Below are 18,822 nucleotides of genomic sequence, written 5' to 3'. Positions count from 1 at the left end.
CCCATCAAATACGCTTTCCGTGATTCAGCACAACCCTAACACCTTTCAGCCATTTATGTTATCTGCATGGCTGCCCTGGGCATCTGAGTTTGTAAACCCTAATCTAGGCCCAGGGATAAAAAGTTAACCAGCCTGAAGCCACGTGTCAAGTTAGAGGCAAAGGAGGAAGAACAAGGTAGGTTCAGGTACCTTTCCTTCGAAGACAGCCCACTGTCTTTTTAAAGAACCAAGATTCTCCTCAGCATTTCATCCAGTTGCTAACATCTTGCTAACATCCAAATGCTAACATTCTAGGGAATCTGTTATATTTTCTACATTTCCCCTGGGTCCATCTGACTCCCTTATAGGTAATAACTCTGTACCAATGATTTCATTTAACTATTATCTTCAACCCAAAAGAAACCATGAATCAGACAAAACTGAAATACCAACCTTTGCCCACACTTCAGTAGATGCAGGACCAAAACCTCAGAAATCACTTAGCTTAACACCTGGCTATACAGACAGGGAAAATGGGGCCCAGGAAAGTGATATAGTGAGGTCGCAGGGTTCCTAGGTAACAGGGCCAGTCTTCGACCTTCCAGCTCAGTGCCCTTTCTACTGTACCAGTCACCTGTGTGCACTCACCCAGGCGGCAGGGGACCGATGGCCAGCTTGCTCCACACAGAAACGAAAACCATACAACTCCCTTACATCTCAGACCTGGCCAACCCCGACTCTGCCAAGTACTAGGGTTTAGAATGTGTTGTGAACAATTTATAGAACTTGATACGCCCTGGAAGACAGACCTTCTTTAGAACTGGTATATGGTGGAGAGTTTATGAATGTCACAGGACTCGGTGGTCTTGGTAACACTGGCTATTATAAAAGCTAAGCCCAAAGTGAGAGAAGTTGCTGGAACAACATCATAGCACCTTTGCTTCAACTTCAAAAGAAAAAAAGGCGATGGTAAAAAGCTTTAATAATAGACTGAATGTGTTTTTATAGGCAACCAATTAGCAGATTAATGAGTCATTTAACTTTCTTTACTTAAAACCAATATTCAAGAAAGATGAACCCAAAATGCATCCTCTTCTATTGACCAACATAACTAAGTACAAATGAAGTCAATGGCGTACCCCCACTAGCATGCTGTGCTGTATGTCAATAAAACAAGCCCTCCCCCGCCCCGAGCCCTGGCCCCCTGGCAAACATGGATAAATGATTGTGCACTGCGCGATGATACCATTAGGTGAGAACTTTGGTTCATGCAGTCGGCTGCCACAGAGGTTGCACTGAAAACCCGCAGCCCCGGCACCCAAAGTCAAGTCAGCGGTGGTAAGCTCGTGGCGTCAGCCGTGCTCCTTCCACAACACCAGGTGAATACTGTGGTCAGGCATGCTGGTGGCAAAGACCAAGCCCGTGTCATTGTGCCCATCCAGTCCATTGAGCCAGGATGCTTCGCCCGCCAGGAAGCTTGAGCCTCTCTTTGATTTCCTGTACTCTGGCAGAGGCCAGCGGCTAATCAGGCTCTCTGTCCGCAAGTCCATGATATACAGGTAGCGGTTGTCAAACAGCAGGGCAAAGATATCTCCAAAGCCAAGCAAGGCCAAGTTTGCTATCTCAGGAGTCTTGATGACCCTACAAAGACGAGAGTTAGGAAACATGAACCAGAAGGCAACTTTACTTCTGTTTCTGCCACTGTAATCTTTTCTGGAGACATTAAAAACCAATACAAAATTCAAGAAAATTTAGAGAGTTAAATGAAAGTTTTCAATAAAATGGAAAAGACAAAAAGCTGAGCTTACTTAAAAAGGGGGAAGAGGAAGAACCCTGACATGATAACAGCGGCACGTAAGGGAAAAGGCAGTGTCTGATGCGTATCTCTGAAGGCGCAAGATGCCCACCCAGGCTGGAAAGGATCTTACAGAGTATCTCACTTAGGTGAAAACTGAAGTCCCGCTGGGGTCCATACTGTGGCTAAGGATTACCAGGGAGAACTAGAATGCAAGACTCAACTCGTACCACTAGGTAAAAAGATGGATTCATCAAACCCTAGAACACTGGCCTGTGGGAGCCTCCTGTGCCTGGAACAAAGACTGGAAACCAGGTGGCTCCAGTGCTACTCTACTCGGCAGGTAGCCAACTCTAAAACCAGCAGAGGCTAGAAGAACCAAGGTGTTCCTAAGTAATCCAGAAACACTAACAACAGATGCATCAGAAATTGTTAGGGAAGACTGGGGGTGTGGAGAGGGCACCCCTCACCTTCCCCAAACACTGACGACAAAGGCACAGAACGGGAGAGGCCCAGCCAAACAGCAACAGAAACGCACAAAAAAACATAGTCTGTGTCATCTGTACACTTAGTGAGGCGCCAAGACTGACAAGGAAAGCTGACGTCCTCTTTGGAGGCACCTGGAAGAGAGCTGTGAGAAAAGGATGCGCAAACCCTGCTCTGGAACAGTGTGGGGGGGGGGCCCCTGTGAAAGGCCGGGTTGACCTGCATTTTAACAAGGACACTGCCAACTAGCGTGTGCCCGAGAGCTCACCCAGAACAGGCAGGGCCTGGTAACTGGGACAAAGAAAGAACACAAGGGAGATCAGCTGACAGGGGGAGAAAAAGAGCTGGCAGGGACAGGGAAACTATACACGATCACCGCCCACACGTACAAAGTGAAGGACGTGTGAGGCCAGACGTCATGACCTCTAGAAGAGAGAACTAGGGTCCGAGCAGATTTCAGTGGACATTGGAAAGGGAGGGGACTGAGTAGTGACGACGACCTATTCCCCACACTCAACCTGTCCAAAACCGAAGTGTGGGCCAACCCTGTTTCTCTTCCTTATTTCCTTCCTTGCTCTTTCACCCAGTTGCGCAGGTAACAAACCATGACAACCGCCGAACTCTCCACCTTACTCAAGCAACAAATTCAATACCAAGATCAACTGATTTTACCTCTTAAAGTTTCTACTTTATTCACTATTAGCGAAACTGCCACGACTGATCCAAGATGTCATCCTTTGCCTGAGCTGCCAACAGTCTCAACTGGTCTTCCCACAGCTATTCTTTGCCCCTTTTAGTCAGCTAATCTCACTCTAAAATCTAATCCTATTAACACCTCTTTTAACTTTAAACCCTCTGATGGTTCTCTACTGCACTCATGTCTCCGGCACCAGGCTCCTTCAGTCTCAGGGCCTTTGAACAGCCAGGTCACTCGGTCTACAATGCTCCTTATTGCACACCATCCACTGGCACTTAGTTAATGCAGACACTCATCCTTCAGGGCTCAGCTCAAACCTCTTCTTCAAAGAAACTTGCCTCTACTGCTCAACTAGGTGGGTCTCAAAGTACCCCATACTGTGTTGCCCTTAGCCCAACCACTAAAACACCTAGTTATTTAATGTCAGTCTTCTCTCTTTCTGGTTAGTAATTTCTGCAAGTTTGGTAAGTAGTTCTGCAGGTTCCCAGTACATATCCCAATGCCAAAAACATACTTAGGTGCTCAATAAATATCTGCTAACAAATAGAGCAGTGGTGCAATGAACATGGGTAAATAACAACTCCTACGAAAGAGATCCAAAGGAAACTGGGAAAACAGCAGAAAAGTCCAGTAAGTCCCACGTCACCAATGCAAAGCAGGAAACAACCAGCAACTCAGGTAACCGGGTGGCTAGCAGATAGGACCCAAGCCTGGTGAAGATGAACAGACTCCAGCCACTGGAGCACAAATATGTTGCAGAGGGGAATGCAGGTCTCGACAGGCTCACAGCCCCTTTAACTTTGATTACTTTAGAACTGTAAACAGATATCCCTGCCGTGCCCTCTGGGCCCTGGAACCCAAATCACCCTGCTTGCGGTAGTGAGTTAACTTAGCTCAAGAGACGGCCTATCTCAGATTTCCTGAACACCATGGTACCACGTGTGCTTTGCTTCTTTTCAGCTAGCTTTGAAGCAGAAGTGGCCCTGCCTGGTCTCAGCAACTGAGGCCACAGGACTTGCACTAAGATTTCAAAAGAGGCTGGTTTATTTGTGTTGCAGGGGGTGAGGAGGAGGCAAGACATAAAATGGCCCCCTTTCTTTTAATTTTTTTTAATTTTATTTTTTATTTTTTAAAATTTACATCCCAATTAGTTAGCATATAGTGCAACAATGATTTCAGGAGTAGATTCCTTAGTGCCTCTTACCCATTTAGCCCATCCTTCCTCCCACAACCCCTCCAGCAACCCTCGCTTTGTTCTCCATATTTGAGTCACTTAATGCTTTGTCCCCCTCCATGTTTTTATGCTATTTTTGTTTCTCTTCCCTTACGTTCATCTGTTTTGTCTCTTAAAGTCCTCATATGAGTGAAGTCAAATGATTTTTGTCTTTCTCTGACGGACGAATTTCACTTCACATAATACCCTCCAGTTCCATCCACGTAGTTGCAAATGGCAAGATTTCATTCTTTTTGATGCCGAGTGATACTCCATTATATATATATACACACACACACACACACACACACACACACACACACACCCACATCTTCTTTATCCATTCATCCATCGATGGACATCTGGGCTCTTTCCATACTTTGGCTATTGTGGACAGTGCTGCTATAAACATGGGGGTGCATGTGTCCCTTCAAAACAGCACACCTGTATCACGTGGATAAATAAAATGGCCCCCTTCCAAAGAAAAATCTAAGGGTGCCTGGGTGGCTCAGTTGGTTAAGTGTCTAACTCTTGATTTCAACTCAGGTCATGATCTCATGGTTCGTGGGATCAAGCCCCACGTCGTCTCTGTGCTGACAGCGCAGAGCCTGCTTGGGATTCTCCCTCTGTCCCTCTCTCTCTGCCCATACCATGCTTGTGGGTGTGCGCACGCGCTCTCTCAAAATAAACAAAAATAAAACAATTTTAAAAAGAAAAATCTAAACTTAACACTTCCTAGCAGCAAACAAATGTGTAGGTTTATTGCTCAAAGCTAGTGTATCTGAATACCAAAAATTAACACAACTATTTTCTGGAACTCTGGACTCTTTAAGCCATTCTGAGTTAAGAGAAATACATACATGAGAAAGGTAAATGTGGGATCAAAATAAAACCTTTAGAGATTCTAAGCATTCCACCTTACCTTTGCATCCCTCCTATCCAAATTTTGATTCAAAACAAAAACAATACTAAACTGTAATAAAGATCAGATTTTTCCCATGGTGACTACTTGGATTTTTGCAAAGTATCACATTCTTTCAAAAGTTCCTTCTCTCTGGCTTGCTGGTACCTGAAGCATATGCCTACTGGATGATGCCAGATGGATGGATAGACAGATGGACAGAAAGAAGGATGAACAGATGCAGGACTAGGGTGAATTAGGGGGATGTTGCACAAGGCCCCTACCTTCTCCTGGTTTCAGTTTCCCCATCTATGAAATGAAAAGCATAGACTAAAGTTTTCTAGGATCTATTCCAGTCTTTTTTTTCCTCAAAGCATAATTATCAATCATTTCTAGAAATGATTCTGACAGCTTGGAAAGCTAATTGGTTAGAAATATTAAGTCTGATTCCAGGAAGATATAAAAGGGGTTATTTATAACTGTCTGACCAGAGAGACCGGGCCTGACAAGGTCCTATTGGCTAACATGACAGATCCCATACCAGTTGCCCTCAAACAGTCATGGAGAAAAACAATGACGAGAACATTCAATTTTCTGTACAACTCCAAGCCAGCATTTCCTGAACCATTCTGTGGAACACTAATTCTCTGAACCATTAGTAGGTGTTCCTCAAAAAAAGGGCTTTGTATACAATGAGACTGAGGTACAGGAGGTTAAACAAATGCAAACAGGCTTCTTTGTGTAGGGCCTCTCAGAGCTATTGGTAATAAAGATCTGCCAGGTCTCGTACTTGGTCCTCGTTACAGGTATTCCATTTAGTCTTCACTTTATAGGTCAGGAAGTTGAGGCACAGAAAGGTAGAACCTTACATAAAATCATCCAGCTCATAGGAGATGGCACCAGATTTTAAACCAAGGCTTATCACCAAAGTAAGTTCTCTTCATCACCATACGGCACTGGCTCCCATCAGCCTCCAGCATGCTTACAATTACCATCAATCTCCAAGAAGGGTCTAAAGTATGCAGTGTATCACAGAATTATTTTGTCCACGGACCTCATTTCTTTGAAGAGAAATCCTACAAATTCTGTTTTTCTCTAAATACCTCCATCTTTCTACTAGTCAACAGAAGGTCACTTGATCCCTTAATGCAGAATTTCACTGACTAGGAAGTGGAATTTAAAATATCAGAACTTGGGGCGCCTGGGTGGCACAGTCGGTTAAGCGTCCGACTTCAGCCAGGTCACGATCTCGCGGTCTGTGAGTTCGAGCCCCGCGTCGGGCTCTGGGCTGATGGCTCAGAGCCTGGAGCCTGTTTCCGATTCTGTGTCTCCCTCTCTCTCTGCCCCTCGCCCGTTCATGCTCTGTCTCTCTCTGTCCCAAAAATAAATAAACGTTGAAAAAAAAAATTTTTTTAAATATCAGAACTAGACATGCAGACGGCCAACGGACACATGAAAAGATGCTCGACATCATTCATCTTCAGGAAAATGCAAATCAAAACCACAATAAGATATCACCTCACACCTGTCAGAAGGGCTAAAATCAAATACATAAGAAAAAACAAGTGTGGGCAAGGATGCGGAGAAAAACGGAATCCTTGTGCACCGTTGGTGGGAATGCAAACTGGTGCAGCTGCTGTGGAAAACAGTGTGGAGACTCCTCAAAAGGTTAAAAATAGAACTATCCTATGATCCAACAATTGCACTACTAGGTATTTACCCAAAGAATACAACAATACTAATTCAAAGGGAAACATGCACTCTTATGTTTATTGCAGTATTATTTACAATAGCGAGATTATGGAAGCAGCATAAGTATCCATTGATAAGATGAATGGATAAAGAAGATGTGGTGTGTGTGTATGTATATACGTGAATGTTATTCAGCCATAAAAAAGAATCAAATCTTGGTACACCTGGGTGGCTCAGTCAGTCAATCGTCCTACTCATGATGGGCTCGGGTCATGATCTTACAGTCGTGAAATCTAAGCCCCATGCTGGGCCCCTGTGCTGAGTATGGAGACTACTTGGGATTCTCTCTTTCTTCTCTCTCTCTGCCCCACCCCTGATCACACACTCTCTCTCAAAATAAATAAACTTAAAAAAAAATAAATAAATAAAAGAAAAAATCAAATCTTGCCATTTGCAGCTATATAGATGGAGCTATCGAGTAGAATGCTAAGTCAGAGAAAAACAAATATATGATTTCACTCACATGCGGAATTTAAGAAGCAAAACAAATGAGCAAAGGAAAAAGAAAAGAGAGCAAGAGAGAGACAAACCAAGAAACAGACTCTTCAGTATTGAGAACAAACTGATGGTTACCAGAAGGGAGGTGAGTGAAGGGATGGATGGAATAGGTGACGGGGATTAAGGAGTGCACATGTTCTGATGAGCCCTAGGCGTTGCATGGAATTGAAATACAGTAGTTTCAGGTGTACAATGTAGTAACACTGCATGGCAACTGTACTGGAATTAAAATAAGAAATTTAATTAAAAAATCGTTATTTTACTAAATATACCTTACCTGTCTAAAACCTTAAACAAATATATTTAAAAAAATATTACAACTAGAGATCTGAAAGTTCTTTTTATCCAAGCCTCTCGTTTTCCAGAAAAGCATGTTAAACTCTGAAAGGGGGAAGTAAGGGGAGGGATTAGAACCTAGATCTTTGAGGTTCTAGCATGAAACTCTAATTATTGCCTTTAAAATTTTTATGCATGTGATTTTCAGCATATAACCCTGTTTATAACTGATGTAGTAAACATTTCCCAAACACAAACTACTGACTGGTTTATCCAAATATTCAGTCTTGACTTTACTATTAAACCACAACAAACAAACAAACAAACAAACAAAAAGAAAAAGAAAAAAGGGAACAGACTGTCAAAGATAGGAAACATTACCTGAGAATATCATAACTGGCAAAGTCCCACTGGTAGAGACCCAGCGCTGAACTACAGACAATGTATTTGCCATCAAAATGAAGTCTTGGCTGCAGGCAGATACTCCTATCCTCAGAGACAGACAATGTCTTCAAGCACTTGCAGTTAATTTCTCTCCCAATCGGCCAAATCTACAGATAAAAGAATATTAGACAAGATGACAAATCACATCACCATAGACAAGCTTACCCTTACACAATGCGGCCTATGGTTGCTGAAGCCAGTATAAAGTGAAGTACATGAGAAAGGCCACAAGTTTTATAGTTGAGAGGCATGGGTCCTAGTTCTGATGCTGCATGTATGTACTGTGTGATCTTGGGTAAAATCCGTAACCTCTCTGAACCTCAGCTCCCACAATGAAGATGCCTACCACACAAAACAATTTAAAAACTGCAAGAAGAATGTATATAAGATCGCTCTGTAAACTTTTTGCAAATTGTTTTTATTATACAAGTAAATCTTCATTTTCATAGTGTAGATCTAAGAATTGAAGTGGGTACAAGATGTGTGGTTTTTATTTTTTTAAGTTTACTTATTTTGAGAGAGAGAGAGCGAGTGAGCAAGCAAGCACACAAGCTGGGGAGAGGCAGAGAGAAGAAGAGACAGAATCCCAAGCAGGCTCCGCCACGCCCCACGAACCCCAAGATCATGACCTGAGCCGAGATCAAGAGTCAGATGCTCAACCGACTAAGCCACCCGGGCGCCCTGAGATGTGTCTTAAGAAAACAGAATGTGAAGATAAATTTGTGTTTTCTTTTTTCTTTACTTGCAAATCAGGGTTAGAAACTGCGTTGTACATAGAAATAACGAGCAATTCTCTTTCCAATGGGTTTAAGATGGCTTATATGAAGACATTCCTGCTTCCCTTAAAATATTCCCCCTGTGCTACACCATTTTAATTTCCTTGTATTTGCCAGTTTTTCTTTGATGAAGCAAATTAATGCAGGAAAAAAAAAACCTCACCTTGATCTCATATTTGTCCGCACTTAAGAGTATGTAGTCTCCAGGGCTGTGCAAAAGAGACTTGACTTTACACTTCTGCAAAACCACCTAGAAATATAAACATCCATGTTACAGAAATATCCTTTTAAAACTGTTTCTAGATTGCTTTTTTAAAAATTAAAATAGGAAAAAGAGCCCGAAATGAGATGGTACACTAGAGCAGCTAAGCTGTAACTCTAGGACCAAGTTAGCCTCTAGTTAGTACAACCAGAGTCTCTATATTTTCAGCAGGATCTAAAATTGTCTAATGATGGCAGCATTTAATTTCAACTTTAATCTGGAAGCAAACATTTGGAATGGTTTTAAAAACTGTAAAATGTGACCTCACAGAATGTGTGAGGAACAGGAAAGAAAACAGTCCGTAAACCTAGAAATAGTTACAAATAATCTGTATTCAGGAGCACGGGCACGTGCATTGTAAGGGAAAACGCACTGGACCTGGGACCAGAATCTGCCATATACTGACTCTGCAACCTTGGACAAGACCGTCTAGCACCTTTGTTTCTCAATTTCCTCATCTTTAAAATAGGGGACGGGGCATGTATTAGATCTCACAATTGCAATGAAAATGAAATAAAACAATTAAATGATGATGATGATGATGAAATAAGAGCTAGTCATCCATTAGCACTGGGAATAGTCTGTAGACATTTAGGTGCCAGTTATTTTTGTAGTAAGTCAGCACAAAGTGAGGAGGTGGCCAGGCTCACTTGTTCTGAAGCCCGGGTTGCAGACTCAACTGAAACACAGACCTACTAACCGCACGCACCCTGCTGGGTTCCGTCCCGTGACCTCACTCAGAATTCATAGGAACATTTAACAGATACAAGTCAGGCCCCGAAGGGAGGGGCAGCTTGTCTAAAACATCACGGTCAGCATCCTGGCCCCAACTCCAGTGTTTTTACCACCACACCAAACTGTCTTATGTAATTTTTCCACTGAAATATTCAATGTGCCCAATACAGAACTGTGGTAAAAGATACAGAACATAAAATGTCCTATCTCAACCATTTTAAGAGTACAGTTCAGTGCTGTTACTGACCTTCTCACCAACTGCTCTCCTTCCAGCTCCACCTATTTCAGGTAAACACATTCACCCACCCGACCTGAAACCCACTGGACATCAGATTCTTTCTTCTTTGTTCCCCAGGAGTCGGTACGTTCAGTTGGCTTTACCTTAAAGACATATCCTTCGTGTGTGTTCTTCTCTTTCTGAGCTGCCACCTCTGTCCGGGCCACAGGTATCTTTTGCTTAGATTATCGCAAACCCCTAACTGGCCTCGATGTGTCCACTGTGCCCGACCCCAACCCACTGTTCACTCAGCGGCTGTTTTCTCCCTGCTCAGAACACCCAACTGCTTCTTGCTATGTGTAGGACATGCACAATCCTTAACACGGCTAAGGAAGGCACACACAATGGCCACCTCTCCCACACCACCCCCAGCACAGCTCCACTGGCCTTCAGGTCATCAAATGGTCCAGGTTCTCTCCCGCCCAGGGCCTGGGCATACTCTGTGCACACGGAAACACTCCACTACTCTGTACACAGCTACCTCCGATTTCTTCATATTTTGTCCCTTCTCAAAAAGCTCTCCCCTGAAAGAGTTTAGATACCTCCTAGCCTTCCTCACAGAACTCTGCACTCTTTCCTTCATGGCACTTAACACAATTTGTAATTATATATTTATTTGTGAAATTACTATTTAATAACTCTTTCTCCTACTGGGCTAACATCCATATCAAGCCTGGGTCTGCTTTGTTCACTCCTGTATCCTCCAGCCCTCACAGAAATGCCTGGTAAGCTCAGGAAAAGTGTTTCTGCCTGACATTTTCATGATTAATATTGCATTTGATCCTCACGGCCATCTTTTTTTGAAAATGAGTTAAACACCACAATACTCTTTTAAGGACTTTATACATTTTTTCTTGCAATTATTTTTTTTTACATGAAAATTGCTTTTCTGATTAAAAAAATATGCTTATCCGAAAGGGAAAAAAGCACCCACAGTTCCTAAGTAATAACCACCTTCAACATTTCAGTGCATGAACATATTTATTCAGAAACTGGTATTCTAGTCTACAGTACAGTTTTACTGCGTTTGTTCCCTCTACCCACCAAATATATTGTATTTTTCCATGTCCGTAAGTCCATTCATCTGTTAAACTATTTACTGAGTGCCTCTTACTTGCTGGTCACTGTCGTTGGCCATCACGCTTTGTGGGTGCACCTGCTCCGTCTTATGGCTCCCCTACCACTTACAAGGCAGCACCCAGCATCCTCCACCCCACCCCCAGCTCCCTCACCCCCTCAAAGCCTGATGTCAAGATTTCTCCTGTAAGTCTTCCTACCTTGGTGACCCATTCCGTGTGCCCGGTGAGCGTGTTCAGGCACGTCCCAGCAGATAAAGCCCATACTTTCACAGTGAAGTCTGCAGAGCCACTCACCAAGATATCCAGTTCATCATTGTAGTCAACGCTAAACACTAGTATATACAACATACACAGAGTTAAAACATGCCCGAGTCTTTTATAATAGAGTTCAATAACATTCATTCTCCCTAGCTGCTCAATTATATAATTTCTCAACCACAGTTACTGTTAAGAATGGTGCTACTCAGTTAAGAATTTTATGATAAAAAATATATCCAGTTCAAAATTCTTGTTATTATTATAGCTGATTATTCTAAGGCTGGAACGTCCCTGGAGTAATGCAATCTTTTATACTTGTGCTAGCTTTAAAGCGAGAGGTAAAAGCAATACTGGAGATAATGGCATTTCCACTCAGGACTGCCTGCCTGATCCGACACAAAGCTAATCCAGCTTATGCAGGGAAAATAGGAACATAGGTGGCCCTGCTTAGATGCGCACTATTTGTTGCAGTGAGACTCAACTTCAAGAATCATACCCATAATCAAGAAAACAATACCCATAATCAAGAAAAGCCAGCGTAATGAGAAAAACAAAAGACACACAAGTATCTCAACGGTCAGACTAAACCACTCTCTCAAACGGTTTGAATTTCTTCACAGGTGTACCCCCAGCACCTAAAACAGCAAGTTTTAGCCTGAGTACAGCAAGTACTCAAAACATTTGTTTTTAAATGCCTGCCAAACTCTAAAGGAACACTGGGGACCCAGAGATGAAGGGCTTTTCCTTAAGGAACTCAGTCTAAGTGAGGGGTGAAGGAGGAAGTCCAAAAAAATTAAATGTTTACCTCTTGCTAGGGAAACACCAAGGAGAATGACTAACTCTGCCCAGGGGTATCAGGGAAGACTTCAGGGAAGAGGCGATATTGGAGATGGGCCCTGAAGGATGAGTAGAGTTTATCAAGAAAAGAAAGAGAATATTGCAGGTAGAGGGAACAGCAAAGGCATGGAATTATGGAAAAGCCACCGCAATGTCCAGGGAACAGTAACGAGGAAATTTTTTAGAGCAGGGCTCTTGAAGTTGATCACCTGGAAGTCAATGTACATCTTGACACTATGGAACAGTATACTCAATTTAGTAAGTTCCATGCTAAACCATAGATTTTCCAATATTCATTTCCATAACAAACAAGTGGTAACAAATAAGCAGACTGAGGAAAAATGTGTAAGATGAAAAACAAAGTGGTGAAAAAATGGTCTTCAGGAGTAAAACAGCCAGGTTCACTTCAAAGTATTACTAAGCACCAGACACAATACAAAGAACTCAGGACCTAAGGATGAACAAGACAGGTAGGACCCTGCCTTGCTGGCAGTATAGCCTGGTATATCAGACTTATTTGTATGATGGGTGTTAGGACAAAATACAGGTTACTGGGAAACCTGTTCAAGGAGTCCGAGAAGACGCTTAAGAGCACAGACTGTGACTCTCCAAGACTAGTGCAGTGGGTAAATGGGGGAAAGGAAGGGGGCTGCTGCACAAGAGGCTGGGAAGCAGCTCAACATGATTTCTGCACAAAGCTCCAAAATGCAATGCAACAGAGGTGGAAGCTCTGGTCTCGAGACTATATTCAAACGACCAATTTCTGCACACCAGGCCACTATAAAATTATTAGGAAAAATCAGGTATCTGTTTCCTTTGTCTTCTCTCTAGGCACTGTTTGTTTTAATCGGTTGTCAACCAAGCTCCAATTCAATGTAAAGTGTGTAGCTCACACAATCTGAGAACCACTGTCACTGCAAAGGATGGTTAGCCCTGATCCTACAAATAAAGTAGACTGAATTTACAAGTGTAGGACTTACTCAATTTGGAAGTATGGAAGCTGATAAAAAGCAAAAAGGACGGACTGTTCAATGGAGTGTAAATGAAATCGGTAAGGAGAACTGCCCCCTCCCTGCATAAGGGTACGAAGAGTTTTGAATGCGCCAAGGAAAAGCAAAATTCAGGAAGAAATTCCAAATAAGGGTACCTTAAATAAAGGGATTAACTGCTGTTATTGAGAAAACAGAGGAGGGAGAGGCAGGTTAAGTTAAAAAACAAAAAGGGGGTCATATTCTTGGCTTCCGGTTTTAAGGAATGAAGTTAAAGTAACTGTAGAAACCCCTGAAAAAGGGCAACCCACCCGCCCCTGTGTGCCCCCGGAAGTGCTGGGTCCTGGCTCCAGAACTCCATTCCCAGCAGGCCACAGTGTTGTCAAAGGAGCCTGTCACAAGCTTCTGCTCATCAAATTTCACTGCTGCACAAGTGTGGGTCTGGATGCCATAAACGCACTGTCCTGTGCTCACATCCCACAGTTTTGCAGACAAGTCATCTGACCCTTCAAGAGAAAAACAGGGAGGTTAGTAAGAAAACAAACACTAAAGAAGGCCAATCAATCCCCAAACCGTGGTATTCTTCAAGTAGAACCTCAAGGTCCCCTCCTCTAGCATTCCCACTTCATAGCTGAGAAAAGCAAAGCATGGAGAGGCTAATACAACTCATTCAGGGTCACCAAAATGGTGTTAACAGCACGGGGACTGAATGCAAGCTTTCTGGTTCTGTCCGTTTCCCTTAACCTGCCAGGCTACAAGAGGAGTGCTAGACTAAAGCATCCCTTGCTGCTTCTACTTGTAAAATTTCACAATCTTTGACCCTCACGAGCTTTCTGATTTGAGCTTGAGAGGAAGGGTATTACCTATGACTGCATGTATACATTTGCATGCCTATCCATGACCCACATCCCGAACAAATAAAGAATGCTGAAGAGTAAAGCTGTCCACTGGAACAGGTTCTACTCTAAGGGCAGTCAGGGAAAAGCCTCAGATCTCTCAGATCACAGGTTAACTTCTGCAAAGGCTAACTGCTAATTCTTTGAGCCATCCTGAAATGTGCAAAGCAACTTCTAAGAAAACCATGGATAAATTATCCCCAGACTTTCACAACTCAACACACTGAGCTTGTAAAGCCCCTTAAGATTCTGCAGAGGGGCGCCTGGGTGGCTCAGTCGGTTAAGCGTCCAACTTCGGCTTAGGTCATGATCTCACAGTTTGTGAGTTCGAGTCCCGCGTCTGGCTCTGTGCTGACAGCTCGGAGCCTGGAGCCTGCTTCGGATTCTGTGTCTCCCTCTCTCTGCCTCTCCCCCGCTCACGCTCTGTCTCTCCCTGTCTCTCAAAAATAAATAAATGTTAAAAAAAAAAAAAAAAAAGATTCTGCAGAAAAAGTAGGTTTTATTTCTATTCTGATGAAAATACACCAATCATGATAATTCAAGATTAGCTTTAATTATGTTTAAAGGTATAATGATTAAATCACACTCACAATTTACCTTTATAATAAAAAAGTAATAATAAGAATTGACAAAAGCATTTTGAGGACATAACAAATATAGTCACTATGACAAGGACACACTATGCAGGAAATCACCAAATGACTGGTTTTGGAAAGGATGAAATGGCTAAAATCAGCCACAATTCTGCCTTTAAGGGTTGGTAAAGAGCCACTGTTCCAGACAATGGAAAAATAGCTACGGCTCATGAAAGAGGTAGAGCATGAATTTCAACTTGGACAAACCCTAGGAGAAATACAGTCTTCATTTTAGACTATATTTGTTGTCACTTTACTATTTAGAGACTCAGGTTCTTCCCTATAAAATAAGGGATGGGAATTGGTTGGTGGTTCTCAATGGTCATATGAGACATGAAAATCATCTGGAGAAGGGCACTGGGCTGCTCAGTTGGTAGAGCAGGTGACTCGTGAACTCAGTGGTGTAGGTTCAAGCCTACAATGGGTGTAGAGATGACTTAAGAACAAAATCTTTGGGTGGGGGGGGAAGAATCATCTGAGAAGCTTCATCAAACACCTATGTAGGGCCCTAGCTTCAGAGATTTTAATTTAGAACCTCTGAGGTGGGGCCTGATCATCTTAAAAGCTTGCCAGGTGATTCTAACGTATCAGCAATATTTTGAAAACCAATGATCTAGAACAGCACTCCAAGAGAAACAATACAAACCACGAATGCAATTTACATACGTAATTAAAATTTTTCTATTATTTACTGTAAAAACAAATTTAGTACAAATTTCATTAGCTCAATATATCAAAAATATTGTTAATGAAATATTTTATACCCTAAGTCTTTGATATCTACTGAGTATTTCCCATTTCACATCTCCGGACCAGCCACATCTCAAGAGCTCAAAAGCCTTATGGGGTCAGTGGCTAGTATACTGGACAGCGTGTCTAGATAATCTGAACTGTACATTTGAAAAATGGTTAAAATGATAAATCTAGGTGTTCCACAAATATGCCTTAGGAAACGGCATGATTAGCTCCTCAATCTAGTATATATTTTACCACAATGTGATAAAAACAAACCAAAAAAAAAGGGGAGAGATTATCCTAATTTTTAAATTAATTTATAGAGGAAAATATTGGGCCACTCAGTTTTACACCCTAGAGAAGCATCAGAGAATAACTTGGTTGATTTCAGTTCCATTTTCCAGTGGTACAAGTCTACTCTTAACCGCTAAGCCTTTAGGAGTCATTGTTCTCTGCTCCTTTTTGGTTTTATTTCAACCTTTCCTATAGACTCCTGTTTGCTGCACTGAGTATACTCCAACGTGTTTTCAAGGAGGTCATCAATGACACAGCCTAAAGATGAAAGGGGAGTAAATAAACGTAGACTGTTTTTCATTATATAAAAGAAAAAAAAAAGCCCTCTCAATTCAGAAGAGGTTGAAAACAATACTTTGATATAAAAAATTCCAGGGATGGGTATATAACAAACGTAAGCAGAAAACTGAGCTGTAACTCAAATGGAATAAACTATCGTATCCAGCAAGGTTTAAATATTTAACTGGTAGAATCAGATCTCAGCTCTCAACTGCCTCTTGAAGGCATGTGACTCTGATGACCAACTGAACAAACACTGGCCAGTGCCTCTTTCATACAGGCAATTTTCACTGCCCTTGAAACTCTCTTCATCACCATTCTTCTTTACCTCTTCCCTAAGTACACTCTTCAAGGATCCATCCTAGGCCCCATTCTTTTTTCCTCTCCATGTCCTTTTGAAATTTCACTGTTATAGCCATAGCTGAAATGTCACTAACTCCTCAACCTTTTGCTCTAGCCCTGAGCTATTCCCCAAAACTCTGATGTTACATTTCCAGAACCTTGTCGGAATCTCCATCACATCCGACTGCATTGAAGTTCATCCCAGGGGCACCTGGGTGGCTCAGTCAGTTAAGCATCTGACTTGATTTCAGCTCAGGTCACGATCTCACAGTTTGTGAGATCAAACCCCACATTAGGCTCTGCACTGACTGGGGAGCCTGCTTAGAATTCTCTGTCTCTCTCTCTCTGCCCTTCCCTTGCTTGCACTCTCTCTTAAAAATAAATAAACTTTAAAAAAAATTTTTTTTAAATTTCATTCCAAATTGAACTCCCTCTACCCGCTCAAATTTATTCCTTCATTTCCTATTCTTGGTACCAGTACTACCACCTTCCCAGGTATTTTCCTCGCCACATACTCAGTCCATTGCTAAGTCTTGTTAATTCCATTTCAATGGCTGCTCTTCCATTTAACTGCTCCTTTAAAAAAATCTCTACCCTTCGGGCACCTGGGTGGCTCAGTGGGTTGAGCATCTGACTTCAACTCAGGTCATGATCTTGTAGTTTGTGAGTCCAAGCCCTGCCATTGGGCTCTCTGCTGTCAGCACAAAGCCTGCTCCAGATCCTCTGCACCCTCTCTCTCTGCCCCTGCCCCACTTGGGGGCACGCTCCCTCTCTCTCAAAAATAAATAAACCTTGGGACGCCTGGGTGGCTTAGTCAGTTAAGTGTCTGACTGACTTCGGCTCAGGTCACAATCTTACGGTTTTTGAGTTTGAGCCCTACATCGGGCTCTGTGCTTGGTCAGAGCCTGGAACCCGCTTAGGATTCTGTGTCTGCCTCTCTCTCTCTGCCCCTCCCCTACTCTGTCTGTCTGTCTCTCTCTCTCTCAAAAATAAACATAAAAAAAATTAAGTAAACAAACCTCAAAAAAAAAACAAAAACAAAAACTCTACACCTACTATCCTAAATCTAGATCTACTCTTACCTAAAATGCAATAGGCTAATACTTTAGTTTAGAAATTCTAGATCTGTCTATGTCAGAGGGTCTTCATATAAGTAGTGTCATCCTCCAAGGGAACATTTTAGAAATTTGCAGGGGTGGTTTCAAGTGTCACAATGATTTTGGAGGCAGTGTTGGGGGGGGGAGGCGGGGGGGGTCTAAATTACCAGCCTCTACTGGGCAAAGACCAGAAATGCTAGACATTCTGCAATGTTTGGGACAATGTACAAAAAGAATAGTCATGTATTCTGCATGACCTTTTTTTTTTTTAATGTTTATTTATTTTTGGGGGGGGGGGGGGAGGGAGGGAGGGAGAGGGAGAGGCAGACACAGAATCTGAAGCAGGCTCCAGGCTCTGAGCTGTCAGCACAGAGGCCGATGCAGGGACCTGAGACCACGAGATCATGACCTGAGCTAAAGTTGAACACTTAACTGACTAAGCCACCCAGGCGCCCATATTCTGCATGACTTCTTAAAGATTCTGCCTGATTGCCTTAAAGGTTCTGCCTGTGACAAGTTTATTCTTAGTTGACTGAGCCTTGGACCTGTTTTACAAAGCACCGAGTTTATTCTGAATTTACTATGAGTGTAACTACCAGGTAGACTGAGGAAAAATGTACTTTGCTTTGTTGGAGACTTTTCACCACTTGTGACCACATCACTGATGGTACAAATACAACACTGTGCTATTTACAACTGTCATGTTCATGATGATAGTACATACACAGGTGCAAACATCTGATTACACTACCGTCTTCTAACACAGCTGTGCTTGAGCACAACACATTTAATGTGCGTTATTTTAAATTACTGTCTTATTTCTCCTCTGGATCAGAGTTTAGGTATTATATTGATTTTTTGAAATATGTGTATGTACAGGTAAGTTATTTCTATGAATTTGACTTCAAGGTAAGAGAATATTGTAAAATACGTTACAAAAAGAGGACCTGGGGCCTGGCAGAAATAAGAAACACTGGTCTACTTGGAGCAGAATGCTCTAGTCCTGGCCCTTTCTCTGCTCAGAAATCTTTCATAGTTTTTCTTATTGCTTAAAGAAAACTGTCCAAACTCATATTCCCAATATTTAAGGTTTTTACAATATAGCTCAAGACAATTCTTCAGCTTATATTCTAAGAATCTCTTATAGAGTCCTTAATTATATACTGAGTTCAGATAAAAAGAATTTTTATCTTCCTCCTATATGCTCCATGCTTAGCCCTTTCCATACCTTTGCTGGAAAGTGCTTATTCTCATCTCTCTAAAATCTACCCATTCTCCAAGATTCAACAT

At 42.3% G+C, this 18,822-nt stretch overlaps 1 protein-coding gene across 2 annotated transcripts in view; it reads right to left on the bottom strand.

The window, feature by feature from the left end:
* Positions 1-926: 926 nt before the first annotated feature.
* FBXW2 (F-box and WD repeat domain containing 2) overlaps positions 927-18,822 on the bottom strand; it is a 28,322-nt gene continuing 10,426 nt past the window's right edge. The window contains exons 4-8 of one of the 2 annotated variants that reach the window (XM_027034965.2): positions 13,566-13,760; positions 11,369-11,502; positions 8,981-9,067; positions 7,979-8,148; positions 927-1,620 (exon numbers count right to left, since the gene is read on the bottom strand). In XM_027034965.2, coding sequence (XP_026890766.1) covers positions 1,332-1,620; positions 7,979-8,148; positions 8,981-9,067; positions 11,369-11,502; positions 13,566-13,760 — 875 coding nt within the window. In that variant the 3' untranslated portion in view covers positions 927-1,331. The remainder of the gene's footprint in view (positions 1,621-7,978; positions 8,149-8,980; positions 9,068-11,368; positions 11,503-13,565; positions 13,761-18,822) is intronic. The other variant, XM_027034968.2, reaches the window with a different exon arrangement.

The sequence above is a fragment of the Acinonyx jubatus genome, chromosome D4 (genome assembly GCF_027475565.1).
Source record: "Acinonyx jubatus isolate Ajub_Pintada_27869175 chromosome D4, VMU_Ajub_asm_v1.0, whole genome shotgun sequence".
In the NCBI taxonomy this organism is placed as follows: Eukaryota; Metazoa; Chordata; class Mammalia; order Carnivora; family Felidae; genus Acinonyx; species Acinonyx jubatus.
Note: the sequence above shows the minus strand (reverse complement) of the source record. Positions and strands in the feature narration are given on the sequence as shown.